This window comes from Stylophora pistillata, chromosome 3 (assembly GCF_964205215.1).
Source record: "Stylophora pistillata chromosome 3, jaStyPist1.2, whole genome shotgun sequence".
Lineage (NCBI taxonomy): Eukaryota > Metazoa > Cnidaria > Anthozoa > Scleractinia > Pocilloporidae > Stylophora > Stylophora pistillata.
The window spans coordinates 37,538,232-37,554,394 of record NC_142521.1 but is presented as its reverse complement, the minus strand read 5'-3'; the positions used below and the strand labels follow the sequence as shown (position 1 = coordinate 37,554,394).

Below are 16,163 nucleotides of genomic sequence, written 5' to 3'. Positions count from 1 at the left end.
GCAAATCTAATATATCAAAATCAACCATCAGTGAAAGACGATTCAATCAACTGTAATCGGTGCTAAGGTGAATGACAGCTAAGAACCCCTAAAGGATGATTCAATCAACGACAGTCAATGACAATTAAGAATGCAAAAGCTGTTAGTTATGCATAAAAAAACCTCCAAGGTACTCGTATCAGAGAGTAAGATCCCTGAAGTAATTCATTATCACCTGCATTAGCTTTAACATGTCACTCTACTAGATGAAACTCATCGTTAAGGCTCAGATTCTTTTAATCCTGCTAACTTTAAGCTTTCATTTTTCGATAAGAATATCCTTTACGTTAAATTGATGTGTTCGCATGCAGTAACCAATAAATTCAAAGTTAATTGATTTTAAAGAAACAGTCTCAAATATAATTTAGGGAACAAACCAAACGAAAAAACAAATAACAATGAGATACTGGGTAAACTATTAATTTTTACTTACTTATTTACTCAAATTCAATTACACAGATAATCAAAACAAAAACAAGGAGTTAAATATAATTATGTGACCTCTCATGGAAAAACGTACACTAACGACTTTGAAACGCACGGCTACCGAACGGGTAACAAACGGGGGAACTCACCCGTTCGAACGGATGCTATCGAACAGCTTAACGGGTTATCAAATATTCCGAACGGCTTGTGTAAATTTTCGAACGGGTTACCTAAACTACTGAATGGCTTTTCAAAATTTTCGAACGGGTCACGCAAACGACCGAACGGCTTGTGAAAATTATAGAACGGGTTACACAAACAACCGAGCAGCTTGTCAAAATTATCAAACAGGTCACGCGAACGACTCAATGGCTTGCGAAAATTTTGGAACGGGTTGACATAGACAGATGAACGGGTTTACGATTAATTTCGAATGGCTCGTGAAAAACAATTGCTGTAAAGGCCGAACAGATAGGTTATCAATCCTAACGAATGGGCAGATACGGTCTAATTCGGATTTTGTTGCTTCGAACGGATACTCAACTGTTTTGATGCTATAAAATTGCCTGACTAAGTATTCAAGCTTGTTAAACAGAGACTTAGTTCAGCGTCTTTAAAAAAACTCGAATAACCCATGATGGTCAAATTTTGGTCATAATTATATCTTTGCTGTGTCGAGTGTTTATTGCCGCTTTATTGCGCACAAACGTGACTGTAACTTTTTTGTAGCAGCTTTGCATGTTGCCAAATAATTTATTGTTCCCTTCATGTTCGTGTAAAACATCAGCCCGTTCGAACGGCTTGATCATCCGTTTGTCGAAAACAAAAGACATTCGAACCGCTTGGTCAACCGTTCGTTGAAAAACATCAGTCCGTTCGAACGACTTGGATCATTTTCTGTCAAACGACTTGTAACATCGGTTTGGAAGGTTCATGCTAGTAACGCCACCCGTTTACTGAAAATAAATTGTTGCGTTCGAGCGGCGTCAGTCATCTGTCACGTGCTAACATTTACAAGATTTGTCCAACTTCATTCGCTCGAATTTTGCCGTTAAACACCGCGCGAACACAAGCAATAACATCTTTCCCAATCGATAAACACTAACTTTCCGTATACCCCGCATTCTCCCTAAACAGTATTCGTCTTTATATGAGACCTTGAGTCGAGCGTAAAAGAAAAAGGCTTTTTCGCCGTCGACGCAAGATTACTCGTTATTTGACAAAAAGTCAACACCGAAGACAAATGTATGTAAACAATGCATTTCAAAAGATGTCTTATGAACACTTAGACTTTTGCTGTTTGTGTGTTAATTGATACTACAAACCAAATCTTTCCTGCCATCGACTCTTTCGCTTGTCAATAGTACCGCTCAGAAACAATTGAATGTTAGGTGATAGAAAATTCTATTGATATTTTAATTCATGACTTGTGACCTACTTAAATCTTTGGTCAAAGACACGCTTCCATGTGAGAACGGCAAGACAATAAAACTTCACATACCCACTGAAAAGCGTCTACGGAAAGTTAGTGTTTATCAATTACGAAACATGTTATTGCTTGTGTACGCGCGGTGTTTAAAGGCAAAATTCGAGCGAATGAAGTTGGACAAATCTTGTAAACATTAGCACGTGACAGATGACTGATGCCGCTTGAACGTAAGAATTTATTTTCAGTAAAAGGGTGGTGTTACTAGTATGAACCTTCCAAACCGATGTTACAAGTCGTTCAACGGAAAATAGTCCAAGTTGTTCCAACGGACTGATGTTTTTCAATGAGCGGATGACCAAGCCGTTCGTATGTCTTGTTTTCGACAACAGCACTGGATGACCAAGCCGTTCGAACGGGCTGATGTTTGTCACAAACGGATGACCAAGCCATTCAAACCGGCTGATGTTTTTCACGAACGGATGACCAAGCCGTTCGAACGGGCTGATGTTTTTCACGAACGGATGAGCAGGTCGTTCGAACGGGCTGATGTTTCCGACAAACGGGTGAACAAGCCGTTCAAACGGGCTGATGATTTCGACGAACGGATGACCGAAGCCGTTCAGATGGATACAAAAATTAATTTTTTCTAAACGGCTGACAAACGGCTTGTAAACGGAAAGCCGTTTGAAAACGGAAAGCCGTAAGTGTACGTTTTTCCGTGGGAGGTCACATATATACAAGTATAAAAAAGAGATATCTGAGTAATTAGGCCAGTTTATACATACCCTGCTGGCAGAGGCGTTTATTTGTTAACTTCCCCTACGGTCCACGTAAAAATAAAGTCCTCTGCGCTCGGCCTGTTAAATCTTCTTCAAGCATGCGCCTGGGAATTATCCAAGTTTGTGGATAATCTGATTTGCAAAACCAGTCAGAACCTGTTTTAAACACGTTTTTATGCGCATGCATCCTATTTAGCTATAATAGCAAGACCAAGTATGAGCCCACAATCAGCCGAGTACTACCGGGAACTAATTTGTTTCTAAGCAACAGGTCGCGCATGCTCGAAGAAGATTTAACAGGCCGAGCGCAGAGGACTTTATTTTTACGTGGACCGTAGGGGAAGTTAACAAATAAACGCCTCTGCCAGCAGGGTAGGTTACACAGAATTCTAGATTCCTTATTTTGAATAAACTGCCTGTGACAAAATACAAAAAAAAATGAAAAACTAACATAGACAAATAGCAACAACAAGTAATCAAAAACTATAAAAATGTATCCTCACTTAAGTTAAATATACTGATATAAAACTGATTCACTTTCTTACTAAACAATGATACTCGATCAATTGTCCTAATAGCTACAGGCAGGCCATTCCATAAATTCACAATGCGATTAAAAAATGAGAATTTAAAACATCGGTTCTAAAACGACCCTTGGCAAGTATGGCTTCTGTATTCCTCATATCGTACTTCTATGATTTGAAGCTAACATATAATAGGACGTCAAAATCAATGTGCCCCTTCAGACATTCAAAAAAGAAACATAAATCTAAAAAAACCGTTCGTACCAGGAATAGCGATCTAATTTGAGTATGCAAATTATGGCATATAGATTGCAACACTTTCCCTCGAAATAAACAAGAACATGATGAGATAGCCAGTTCACTTTCATGATCAAGCAAAGGGAGCTAATTTGAACATAAACAATTGTTGTTAACAGCGATCTACGAAACTCAGTCTAGAAGCTAATTAACTGTGCCATTTAACATTTTCTCAAGCATATATGATTAAGAAATCTTGGACATCCAGTAAAACCATCTAATCAATGCATGCTCAGTCAAGTTGGCAGACAATATTACATACCTTTCTTTCCACTTTACTCGACGATTGCAGATGCTCGTTTATTGAAACTCAGCAACGGCCGTTGTGCAACTGAAATTTGGATAGATGAACTTTACATGAGGAACTGTTTTACAAGTTCCCAGCCAAGGTGAAAGAACGAAATGCAAGGATTCTTTAGCTAAATCTTCACGCCATCGACTATTTCATCCCACGAGGGAACTATAGTTGATAGAGTCACGTGATGCAGGATCCTCGCAGTAGAGAGCGCTATTCTTCGTTCTCAGCCACGTGACCAAATTTTGTTACGTAAGTCGCGACCGCCATGCTGGTGAGCATCTGTTAAAGTAATTATGGCTTCGGTAGACGCGCCTTCGAGCGAAAGTGTTCCTTTTTCGGAGAATTATGGCAGTCTTACCGGTTCTGCTTAGGCCAGATATCGAGTAAAAGTTCTTACCTGTCGATTTGATCCATACACGTTAAAAAAATCGGAGTGTAGCGAGGATTTAGTGGATTATCCTAGCGTGGAATATCCCGACATTGTGAATTATCTGGTACTCCAGACCTCGTGGATAACTGGGCAGCAAATGAAGCGTATAAGTCATGTGTGGGACTTAGAACAGAGCCTGATGGAGAACGGATTTGCCCTTCATGTGCACCATAAAATTTATGTGCAAAAATTTTGGAATTGCTGGTAGAAAGAAATGTTGTTGTTGATGATGTCAAAAGTTATTCAGTTCTTGCATTTATCTGTTAGGATACCTTTTGATTACAACAGGAACATTTTTTTAGCTACCTATACAAAAAATGTTAACCCCTTTATTAGCCACTTTAGGCATTTCATCGTTGGTTGAATGTTTTATTAATATTAGGAACCACCATAATTATTAATAACTACACAAATTTAACTCAATTTCCGTTGACTGTAAGGTATGGATTAGGCCTAAAAGTTATTTTTCTTAACTTAGAAACTCCTTGAAGAGAAAATTGTTGCTGAATTAAACATCATATTTTCTCAATGATATCTGATAAAATATTGATACTCCCACAAAGGGTCTAAATGCTCTAATTAAAAGGCACAGACACCCTGATATATTAGTAAGCGCACAGCATGTTACCGCAATTTTGTCTATTGGAGCCAAGTCATCACCTTGCCGAACTGTCACCAGCTGAATAGGGAGTATTTCTTGCAATATAGTGTACTTTCTGTGGACAAGACCAATCACCCTTTCCACGTGGATTCGGACATTAGCAATTTTTCTGGTTTGTTCCACTTCCTCTGCAGACAACTGTTTCTTACCTCTAGTAAATGCTGGTATATGAAGGTGAGCTTGATAAAGACCAACAAGGTCAGCAATATCAAAGCCCCTGTCAGCAAGTACAATGTCCCCAGGTAAAAGCTTTCTCAACAAACCAGACTTTTCTGTGAGATATTTGTCACTCACCCTCCCACCCCATGCCTTTGAAATGAATGAGATAACACCTTGTGGTGTTACACCAATAAGAAACTTTGTAGTATTGTGATTTCACAGGCGGGCATCTGTCTGCAAGGCCCAAAGGGCCTTGCCTTCTTGGGGGGTCCGGGGGCATGTTCCCTCTTAAATTTTTGAAATTCTACAGTTGCAGAGATGCATTTTCCACCATTTTGAAGCACAAACTAACATCCCAAAGTTACCAGCTCTTTTTAAATTAGGATTTGATGCATCAGTCAACAGACAAATTAGTAGATTTGCTTTTGCAACATTTGGTTGCATGGTAAGGTCACTAGAAGCTGTTTTAGTAACATGTATTTCATTATTTGCCGAGTTCTCGGAAGGCGTTGTTTCTGTGCAGCTATCATTTGCTGGGATCTCAGAAGACATGGTTTCTGTGCAAATATAGAGTGGAATATAAGCGTAAACGATTGTTAAGTTGTTCTTTTCAGAGGGTAAGATTTCAATAAAAGTATGAAAAACGAAAAGGTGTTGGTGTTAGATTTCTTCTTTAATCTAATCTTACTAAGATGGATCTGCTAACAAACACACGGGGTTAAAGAGTTCTTTTCTTTACAGTTGCCGTGAACGAAAGATTTCTGTTACCACACGAGTAGAGTTTTTGCATTCCACCAGACACAGACGAACATTTTGTCAGAAGGAAAGTTGGCAGCTTCTACAACAAATTGACTTTCAGTTCCCGTCACTCGAAGAAGATTCAAATTTCAAAAGTAAATCAGAAAAGAATGGAGCTTTTGGGACAATTTTCAATCACCATAGGAGCAGCATGTCTTTCTGAATATAACTCAAACTTTCATTTAGTGCGAACCGGTTGTACCATTTGCTAAATGATATTAGATCTATTGTTTTCCCACGTTCTCGTTGCCGTCGCCGTCGTGGTTTGCTTATATTTGTGAAGGGCAAAGATATGCCTAGTCTCCCTCGCAGCCGTTTTTAATCTCGTCACGCAACGCTCCTCCCCACTCATCAGGCAGATTTAAATCTGCCTGATGAGTGCTTAACGCACGAAACTCAGAGTTGCAGCGAACCATGTGTGTTTCCTTCTAGTCACTTAATGTTATATAAGTTTAAATATATATGTTTTAGAAGATACATTAGGAAAACATAGGAAAGTAACTTTTATTTTTTTCTTATGGTTGAGATGTTAAAAGCAGCCGGGCAATGTCGTCTTCACAGCCGGTGCATTTGCCCGATGCCCGGCCCTTAATGAAACCCCTGCTAGTCTTCTTGGATAGGGACGAATAAATGGAGGTCCTGTCTCCTGCTAGTCTCCTTCGCAGCCGCTCGGGCCGGAGTCACGCAACGCTCCCCGTCCCCACGCGGCTGCTTGAAACCGACATACATTCCTTTCTCTTTGTGTTGCGCTTTTGTTTGGCCGGACCAATGAAATAGTTGTCATTGTATACGCTGCACCAATCACACGAGAGGTCGTGTTTTCTTTCGCGGGAAAACCCTTGCGGCATACAACGTGCTATGGAAGAGACGCCTAAGAAGATCGTGCAAAGCAATAATAAGTGTTTTATTTGTTCATCTGTCCCTACCTGTAAAAATAAGATCTATATATTTGGTAAAACGTCCACTGATTTAGCTGGACTAATTCGATCGTCGCTGGAATTTGACGTAAATAAATACCACGAGGACAGTAATTTGTTTGTTTGCCGACGGTGTTTTCAGCAGTTAACTAAATACGAAAGAGCAGCGAAAAAACTGCGAGAAATCAAACAGGAACTGCTGTCTGCTTTTAGAAATAGAGAGCAACTGAGGGAAAAAAGACTTGGACGCAATGAAAACAGAGACGATCCGGAGACGATCAACAGTGGAGATGTGCGAGTGAGTGCTGCAAAAAGTCTTCGGTTCTCTAAGGAAACTTCACATGTTTATTCCGATCCTGCCGCTTGTACTTCTTATGCTACACCGCTAGCTCAGTCCACTCCTGCTCCATCAAGCAGACAAGCATTCCTCTTTACCGGAATTTCACCCATTCAAACCAAGAATAATGCTTTTTCTGACAGTCAGGGTGATGTTCATGGCGATCCTTGCAACGTGTCCACGGGCTTCCATTTGTCAAAACCTGGATGCTCTGATAGCACCATTGTTAAGTTACATGTACATTATCCGAGTAAAAACTTGAACAAAACCCTAGTTGGCTCCCACCAGACTCTTGGTAAGGCATTAGCTCACGGAGTCCCTTCCCAAATCGCTAAGGCTGTCATGAATTGCCCAACAGTGCGAATTCATGTCGTTTCAAGTGTAATAAAAGCTGTATCAAAGGAAGTATCAGGGTTATGCGGCAAGAGCAGGCCGTCATTGCTTAGAAAAACAAGCAAGGAAGATTTGCAGAATTTTCATCTTCAAAAGTTGTGCGAAGAATGGCAAGAAAGAGCTCCAATATTTTACGCGTTCCTGTTGAACAGTGCCAGCCGACCAAAGCCGGCAAACCGTAAAAGCACTTGGTTTGGAAGTGTTGCACTTGCAGGATCGATACTCTTGAAACAAAGAAATCGTGAAATGAACGCAACTGCTGCTGTGATGGGGATTTTGCTGAAGAGCAAAGCTGCTGAGGTAAATTTGATCCCATAACGTCTATACTGTTTTTATCGGGCTGAATCGAAGTGGGTCAGTGGAATCAGAAGGAAGGGGAAGATGATATCTTTTTAGAAAATTTAAATACACATGGTTTTCAGTGTAAAATTATGTAAAAAATTGTGTTTTAATTGTATCCTTGGTTCATAGTGTTTTTTGGTTTTAAACTGATAACAAAGGAAACCATAAAGATAAAATTGGAAAACAACATGAACTATTAATATCTCTGTTTTCCAATATTGTTAGATACTTTCTTACAATGTTTGTAAACACAGCACCAAATACACTGTACAAGCCAAAACAGTTTCATCTCACGAGGATAAAGTTATTTTTAAAACATTAATTTAGTCTTGCCCCTTGTGTACAGTGAATGGTTGTGTTAACAAACACTCAGTGTGCTTAGGTCATTATTAATAATATTGTTATTGGCACAATTGATTGCCTTAATTGAACTTAACAAGTTCAAACTTTATGTGGCAGTATTTTGGCCTACCTGCAAATAGCCACAGCTACATGTAATCTAGGTGGCAAGAGCAAAAAGATCTTATTTCTACACTTACATGCACTTGATATTCTTCTATAATAGGCTACTATTTCCAGGTTCAACAAGCTCAAACTTACTAATTCCAACTCAAGCATACTTAGTAAGCTTGATGAACTGGGGAAGGATCACGATGCAGATCTAATCACTACCAGAGACCAGATTTCAGAAGAAAATACCACCCTAATGAGAGTAAAGGAGAGGATTTCAACAATTAAGGAAAACCTTGGAATGGCTGTAATCACCTCACCTGCATTGCTGGCTGCCACACGGGAGGAGCATGAATTGAAAAAGTCTTTTCATCCTGGATTTGTCATATCCTTTGACAACCTTGACTTTCAGGTTAAGAGGAGGAATATGACTAAGGATAACCAGAATCAAGACTACCACTGGGTCAACCACCAAATGGTGGAAAACCGAGTTTCTGGCAACTCCCTTGATGTCAGAAAACCTGATCCTGAAGATATTGTAAATATCCCAAACACCAGGTTTCTTCCCAATTTGTACAATCAGCATAATCAACGTTTGGACTACATAATTTTGACATCAAGAATTTTAGTATCATACTTCGAAGTCTTGAAGCCACTGCAGGATGCCTGCATATTCCACATACCACATATATACACTAGGGAGATGTCTCAGAAGTCCAAAAAGGTATGCATTTCATCATTAAATGTTAATTCTTAGGAGTAAAGTAAACTTGGGAATTGTGGGGTCATTACTTTTGAAGTTCTATAAACTTTCATAAAATAATACTAATAGTATCACTGAAATGATCTTATTGCATAAATTAACCCATTTGCTGGCTGGAAAATATAAACCTATTGTTTGTAATTTCATGCCTCTCAGTTCAAAGTGAATGCTTAATGTCTGTTGGAATGTTTTCTATTAAATACAGTTCCTAAGAAAGTGTACGCTGTTAACTTTCTCTCTAAAATATTGTATTTCCAACTGATGTTTGTTTCTCCCAACAGGTTCCCCTTGGACTTATATTCAAGGATGAGAATGTTAATAAGGACATGCTGGAAATTTTGCAAATGTTCCACACCTATCTCCCCAACTCTAGTGATGCAGCCATTGGAGTGGATGGACAGCTGTTTTCAGGTGACCAGTTGACTGTGGAGAGAGCTGTTAATGTAATAGCTTCAGAGGCAAATGGACTAACACCACAGGATCGCTTGGATGGGATTCACTTGCAACTTGGGGATTGGCATGCCTCAGTGAAATTGCTAAGTGTAAGTGTCCATATTGGTGTACTTGAATTACAGTCAAGTCCATTTAAAACACAATGGAGGGCCAATTATTATGATCTGGTATGCACGTCAGCAGATATGCTTCACTTCTCATTTTTTACTTACCAAATTGATGAGGGAATATACACCATAAAGGTGAACTTCTGAAATTCAGAGCTATTTGTAAATGAAGAAGCAAATATCCAGATAACTTTTGCTGAACTCTCAGAAAAAGATAATTCCCCAACAACTATTGTTTAAAGCCATGTTTTGTTCATCTTACCTAAATCTTTTATCCAACATCTGGGGTGCTTAGCTCAAAAGCTACATGTATAGTCCTCTTAATTCACCTCTCACTTTCTTTTTTTTTTTTTTACTTAAGGAAATACTCTGTAGACTTCATTTTATCTTAAAGTGTGAATAAAATGAAGTGAACTGAACTATGGCTAAGACTGTAATAGCATGTCTTGACCATGGACAGCATTATTATTTATTTAGGTTATTTGTTTTGTTGTTTTTAGTTGATCTATTCAAGATTCTATAGTGGCTCTTCAGCTGTTGACCAGTGTACCATGTTTGCGGACCGTACAGTGATAAACAGGAGGAATGTTTGCAGTGATGTCAAGTCAGCATACAGGGCAGACAGGGATTTCCTATCAACAGTGTTGAAGTCCAGGGTTATTGCTGCTGCCATGAATGTGTTAGGACTTGAGAACAAAACAGGGAAACCATCCAAGTTTGTTCTTCCTCCCAATATTGAAAACCTCCAGGAATCGAAGAAACTCAAACTGCTGCACGAGCTTGCAGCCAAGGTGGTTGATGGTTTCATTTTTCAAGACAGTAGTCATTTGGTGGACCGCATCCTGACTGCTGAAGAAAAACAGCAGGTGTTGCAACAGCAAGAGCTGACAGATGATGACAAGTTTCCATGTAGGTTTCCTGGATGTAATGCGAAATACAAATACAAGAAGAGGAGGAATACTCATGAACTTTCTCATGATCCACCATTTGTTGCTGAGGAACCTTCTGTTGAGCTTACCACTGCTATCCCTACACCATCCTTAGACAAACAACACAATGTTGATGATGTCTACAGTTATAACTGTGCTCTCATGACTGATGCCATGTTATTTTTCAATTTCCTTGACGCCATAAAGGAAGGTGACGGTGCACGAGTCATGCGGCAGTATAAATACTTTCTTCTCTACTGTAGAGCTGACGAATCAAGAAGCACCAAATATGCACTTGAGATTTTGTACCAGTTCTTCTTAGTTCATGCCTTGTTGTCAAAGAGGGACAGGGAGAGGTTTATTTGGAACCGATTTGTGAACAATCATGGTGTGAAAGGGGGAAATATCCCCCTTGACGAAGACATGGAACTCAGTAACAATTTTGTTAAGCAAGGGATAAGAAATTTGGGGCCTAATTTGACAGAGTCTGCAATTTCGCGAGTGTGCAAAGCAGAGAATGCAACACGCACCATTTTAGACAAACTTGATGGCAGTTTGAACAGACAAACCCACTCAGGCAAGCATCCAGAAGGTTCACCAGATAAAGACATAGAAGAACTTGTCAACAGGGCAGTTGACCTGGATGTTTTCACAGAAACTGATGGGCGACACTACCAAACGTTCAATGACTTTAAGAGGGACAGACTTGAAGACCTGGATCTATCAAGTCTGTATAAATGGATCAACAAGCACAAAAGGAATATCCAATTGGGCTCACGTGCTAGATGAATTATTTTATTGAGGAATCTTTCTTTCAAAGCCCAATCCTTTCCCCAAGGTATTCCCCAAAGTAGCAGTTTCATGGCTTTGACTTTAGATCAGTAATAATATACACTTAATGTATGGTTCCTGGGGAAACAGTTTCTGTTTTCCCGAGTCCTCTGTCTTGGGAAACATCAGAACTAAAGGGAAAACAAACTAACTAGTTTCCCAAGGGACCATACATTAACTGCTGGCTACCTCAACGTTTTCCAAAGTCACTTAGGGCTTCATTCCACTCACCCCTTCAATTAATAATATTCGATAAGATAGTAGTCCACGCCAGTCCAAGCGGCTGCGAAAGGAGACTAATAAGATCAAGATTTTATTGAAAAAAACAATATATTAGAATGAAGAACACATGATTACTAACATTTTATAAAATTGCAAAATGCAAAGGATCTAATTTGATACAGATCCTAAATTTAGATGTTCCAGTTTCATAGACCCTGGCTTTAGACCAGCAATGGAAATCCACAACTGTGTGTGGGTGAAAATATGAATTTCTAGTGTGTGTTACCAGTAGGTGCTTGATTAACTTCAACTAAAGTGAAAATGAATGACATAATTGGATTGGCCAGAACACAAGGCCACATAATTGTTATCATCTATATGACAATACTAAGTAAAATCCTCTATTAGAATCTCTTACAAAAAAAAAAACAAACAATATTCTACAATGTTGTAAAAAATCTTTTATTTTGGGGATACGGTGGAGAGGTTTAGGGTACTGGAACAATCCAATAATTTACTAATCTTGAATAGGGTCAATTAAATGTCCACTTAATATTAATTACTTATTAATAATACATCATAACACACCAGATGTTCCAGCAAAAGCTGTAAGCAAATCATTGTCATCATCAACAATGTCTACATCAGATGAATCATTGGGTTGATTGCCAAGGAAAGAACTTGTATCCATCTGGGAAAGTGAAATGTTGTCCATGACCATTTCAAACAGTTCATCATCAAGTAAAATATCACTCCATTTGTCAAGTTGATCCTCACTAAAAACAACATTGTCGTCATCATCATCATCATCACCATTGACATCATAAGCATCATTGCTGTTGAGATTTGTGTCATGAAAAGTTTCACTAATTACTCGGACAATCTCTAGTGCATGCCTTTTATGCCAGATTTCCACTGTTCTGTAAACATCAGACATTTCAAATATGTGCTCCAGGTTATCAAGAACCTGTGAAATTTGAAGATCTCCAAATCCTAGCATAAATTGAATGTTGGTCAATGTCCTGAGATTTGCTTTTGCAGCCATGCCTACAAGATCAACCAAGAGTGACTTGTGATACTTTATCAGGCAACTTTTTACATGCTCCCTCTGTAGTGGTTGAATATCTCTTGTCCTGCCTGAACTTGTGCTACTCTTTGCATCTACAGACACAGGATATTGAAGTGAAGTTTTGCATTCTGGCAAACTGCAGTCACAGTTATTAGCGCAATTATCACAGCAGAGATGTTTCAGTAGAGGCCTCTCATTATCATTGTCAAAGTGTTCCAGAATTGCTTTTCTTCGACAATCAGTTAATTTAATAAACAACTTAATGTCTCCCTCCACGTGATTCAAAAGCATGCCATTATACAACAAAAATGAGCTACTCTGATGGCCATCATGCCCAGCTCTCCCAGTTTCTTGAACAAAGGCTTCAATATTCTTTGATGGCCCATAATGGATGATCCTGTGAACAGCTTTGCAATTGACTCCCATGCCAAATGCTATAGTCGCAACTAAGACCCTTATGATCCCATCCTCGTGCTGGAAGGAGATCAAAATGTTTTTCTTGTTTGAGGCAGGGGTGCATGAATGCAACATCTCTACTAAGGGCAATTTTTGACCAGTGCTTGTCTTCTCAATGAAAAGGTCTTTCCCTAATAGTCCTCTTAGCATTCCATAGATAATCCCACACTGTTTTATGGTCTGACAGTAGATTATGGTCCTGTCACACTTATCTTTTAATTTCCTGATGTCTTCTACAAGCCACTCAAAGAATAATTCAAGGTCACAATCTTTGTTCATCTTTGTAACTGAATAGGTAAGATTTACCTTGTTTGGACTTTCTTTAATGTCAAATGGATTCTGCATTAGGAGAACTTTTTTGATGGTGTCTTCAGTTAGCTTTGTTGCTGTTGCAGTTAATGCAACCATTGGGGTATTTGGAGCAAGGGACCGCAACTCATACAGCTTTCCATAGCAATGACGAAATGCAGCCATCTTATTGCTTTGGGATGTCCCCCTGTATAAGAAAAACCAATAACCATCAAAAATTTAAACTGCAGCAAAACAATGAAAAGGATGGTATTTGATCAATTTGCATTGCAAAGCAAGATTAAAATTTTATAAGTGGAGTGCTAAGCAGAAACTTTAAGCATATATATATATATACAGACTCCACTTACCACTGCCTTATTACGTGGGCTTCATCGATGGCCAAAGCACATAATTTTTTGGAATACACAGAATTTCCAAGCATTGTTCTCCACCGTTCGTTTTGAATCCAAGCTTCTGGGGAGCCAAAGACAACAGAAGTCTTTCCCTTTTCTATCAAAGTCGCCTCTTCTTCAGTGTAAGAGCTAATGTTCGCCGCTGTAACTCCCTTGCCTCTCAAATATTCCACTTGATCATCCACTAGAGTGAGCAAAGGCGACACAACAACACAAATGTGGCCTAGCTGACTTGATACGTGGTCGATGACTAACGGAAAAGCTTGAAAAATCAGAGATTTTCCGAAGCCAGTCGGCAAATTAACGAAAATATCCTTTTTCCTTTCAATTAACTTCGATATTGCTAATTGCTGATGCGAATTTAAAGCCTGTATGCCGAATTTTGACGCTACAAGATTGAAAGCTTCTTCGAGATCCGCCATTATCTGATACATAAAAGGAGCCAGGTGATTGGTTGAAATTTAACGCGCGAACATTCGCAAGAAAATGAAAGCCAAACATTGATTGGTTCATTTCCGAGAAAGGAATGTATGTCGGTTTGAAGCAGCCGCGTGGGGACGGGGAGCGTTGCATGACTCCGGCCCGAGCGGCTGCGAAGGAGACTAGTCTCCTGCAGGGTTGGCGGGTAGGAGACGTTAATTTCCCACACACGAGATTACTATGTGATGGATGTCCTCCCCTAGGTGGGATGGGTGGGATGGGTGGGTTTACTGGGCGCACAGTAACTGGCCCAAGCTGTTGCGGTATCCCTGCCTGTCGGCAAATCTAATAAATTAAATCTATTTGAGAACAAACCCATAGATGATGTCACCGATTAAACCCTTTAACCCCTAAGAAGGATCAGCAGCTTTTTTCTCCTTACAATAACACCCCTGGGTCACACATTAAGGTCAGGAGAATCAAGGAAATGATCAACAACTAGAAAAAGCTCTAAATTGTTCAACAAACTCTCCTTGTCACACCTTAAAAATGTAAACAGAACAGTATGGAGTTACGGTGTTAATGGTTAACAGATTTTTGCTTTGTGGTAAAAAAAACCAAATAGATTCCATTTGCCTTGGGTCTGTACAGTGATAGATCACAGAAGATGACAAAACATGGGAAGTATGTCAGTAACACACTTGGCTGCACCACTAATTTTTGTTCTTTTTGCATTTTGATGTCACCTGCGATCTATTACCAAACAGACACAACGCAACACAAAATTTATTTATTATGCAGATTAACCATTGTTTTATTTAACGGTTAAATATGCATACACCATAAAAGAATAACAAGTGAGTTGTTCAGATAGTAAGTTTAAATTGTAACTTTTTGTTTTTTCGCTCCTGAACATATGGATTTGCAACTAAAACAGGCTCTCACTTCTGAGTCATTTGTCAAAACAAAAGCTCCACTATATAGTGCCAATCAAAAATACTACAGTAACTGTACATGATTAAAAACCTTACTAACAAATACACTTTATATTTAACAAGATACATTTACACGAACAATCCATTCAAATATAAAAATTTTGCAAACAAAATTCCAAAAGAAAAACATAGATTTATACAATTTATGGAGACAAGGAGAATTATTACAACCTGACCTGGCTGACAATGCCACTGAAAATTGAATGTTTGCAACTATAATCTAAGGGTTAGTAAATTAATGCTAGCAGGCAATCTACATGCATCAAACATTTTTGCAGTGTTCTTTTTTAAGGATACTAAAGACCTTCAAGGGTTTCCTCTGTAAAAAAAATTCTCAACATGCTATTTAAAAATATAACCAACATAAACTATAATCATATCAGTGGAAAGGTTACCAAATGCACCATTTGGCAAAAATTATTTTGTTTTAGCTTCATAAATTATAATAATTGTAAACTAACTGGGGTGCAACAATCTGAAATGGATGATGGTTCTTTGAGCAAATTAATCACACTATTATAAAATCTCACTGCACAACTTCCACACAATTTGAATCCGGTTGCCTTGCAATTTACTTGTCAAGTTTACTGATCAAAACTATACTGATACACATTATGTGACAGAGCCCATTGTGGGAGATCTATTTTGAAAAACCGAATCCACCCACACCATTTAATGTTGGCTGGTATAACATCATGCTGGTTTACAGCGAAGTGTCAGCAGGGTCTTAAAAACTTTTTTGCATTGCAAGTAAAAATTGAGGACACTTTTTTAATCACTGAGATTTACTGGCAACCAAATTATTGCTTCATCTGGCAACTCAATCACAATTGTTTAATTGACACTTGGCACCTGTAAGTAAAAATGAATTCTACACCCTAGCTGAGTTAACAATGAAATAAAAACAGAACCAGGTGAGCATTTCAAAGTAGCTC

The 16,163-nt window shown here is 38.8% G+C and overlaps 4 protein-coding genes and 1 long non-coding RNA gene across 8 annotated transcripts in view; 2 read left to right on the top strand and 3 right to left on the bottom strand.

Annotated features, from left to right (window-relative positions):
- Positions 1-3,894, bottom strand: part of LOC148735960 (NLR family CARD domain-containing protein 4-like) — a 29,545-nt gene extending 25,651 nt beyond the window's left edge. For 2 of the 4 annotated variants that reach the window (XM_088751829.1, XM_088751832.1), the window contains exon 1: positions 3,757-3,894. The gene's annotated coding sequence lies outside the window, so the exon portion shown is untranslated. Of the gene's footprint in view, positions 1-2,679; positions 2,998-3,756 lie in introns of those variants that run through there. The other 2 variants (XM_088751831.1, XM_088751830.1) reach the window with 2 other exon arrangements.
- Positions 1-16,163, bottom strand: part of LOC148735956 (NACHT, LRR and PYD domains-containing protein 12-like) — a 77,422-nt gene that overhangs the window by 54,871 nt on the left and 6,388 nt on the right. The gene's annotated exons all lie outside the window — the stretch shown is intronic.
- Positions 2,960-4,754, top strand: LOC148735959 (uncharacterized). The gene is made up of 2 exons (XR_015998345.1): positions 2,960-3,045; positions 3,787-4,754. It is a non-coding gene; the product is annotated as an uncharacterized LOC148735959 (long non-coding RNA).
- Positions 6,569-12,143, top strand: LOC148735958 (uncharacterized). Its single transcript, XM_088751834.1, has 4 exons — positions 6,569-7,787; positions 8,395-9,003; positions 9,324-9,584; positions 10,103-12,143. The coding sequence occupies exons 1-4, from the start codon at positions 6,699-6,701 to the stop codon at positions 11,318-11,320; spliced, it is 3,177 nt and encodes a 1,058-aa protein (XP_088607960.1). The 5' UTR covers positions 6,569-6,698; the 3' UTR covers positions 11,321-12,143.
- LOC148735957 (bifunctional 3'-5' exonuclease/ATP-dependent helicase WRN-like) lies at positions 11,655-14,395 on the bottom strand. The gene is made up of 2 exons (XM_088751840.1): positions 13,769-14,395; positions 11,655-13,605 (listed from the first exon to the last, which is right to left on the bottom strand). The coding sequence occupies exons 1-2, from the start codon at positions 14,245-14,247 to the stop codon at positions 12,162-12,164; spliced, it is 1,923 nt and encodes a 640-aa protein (XP_088607966.1). The 5' UTR covers positions 14,248-14,395; the 3' UTR covers positions 11,655-12,161.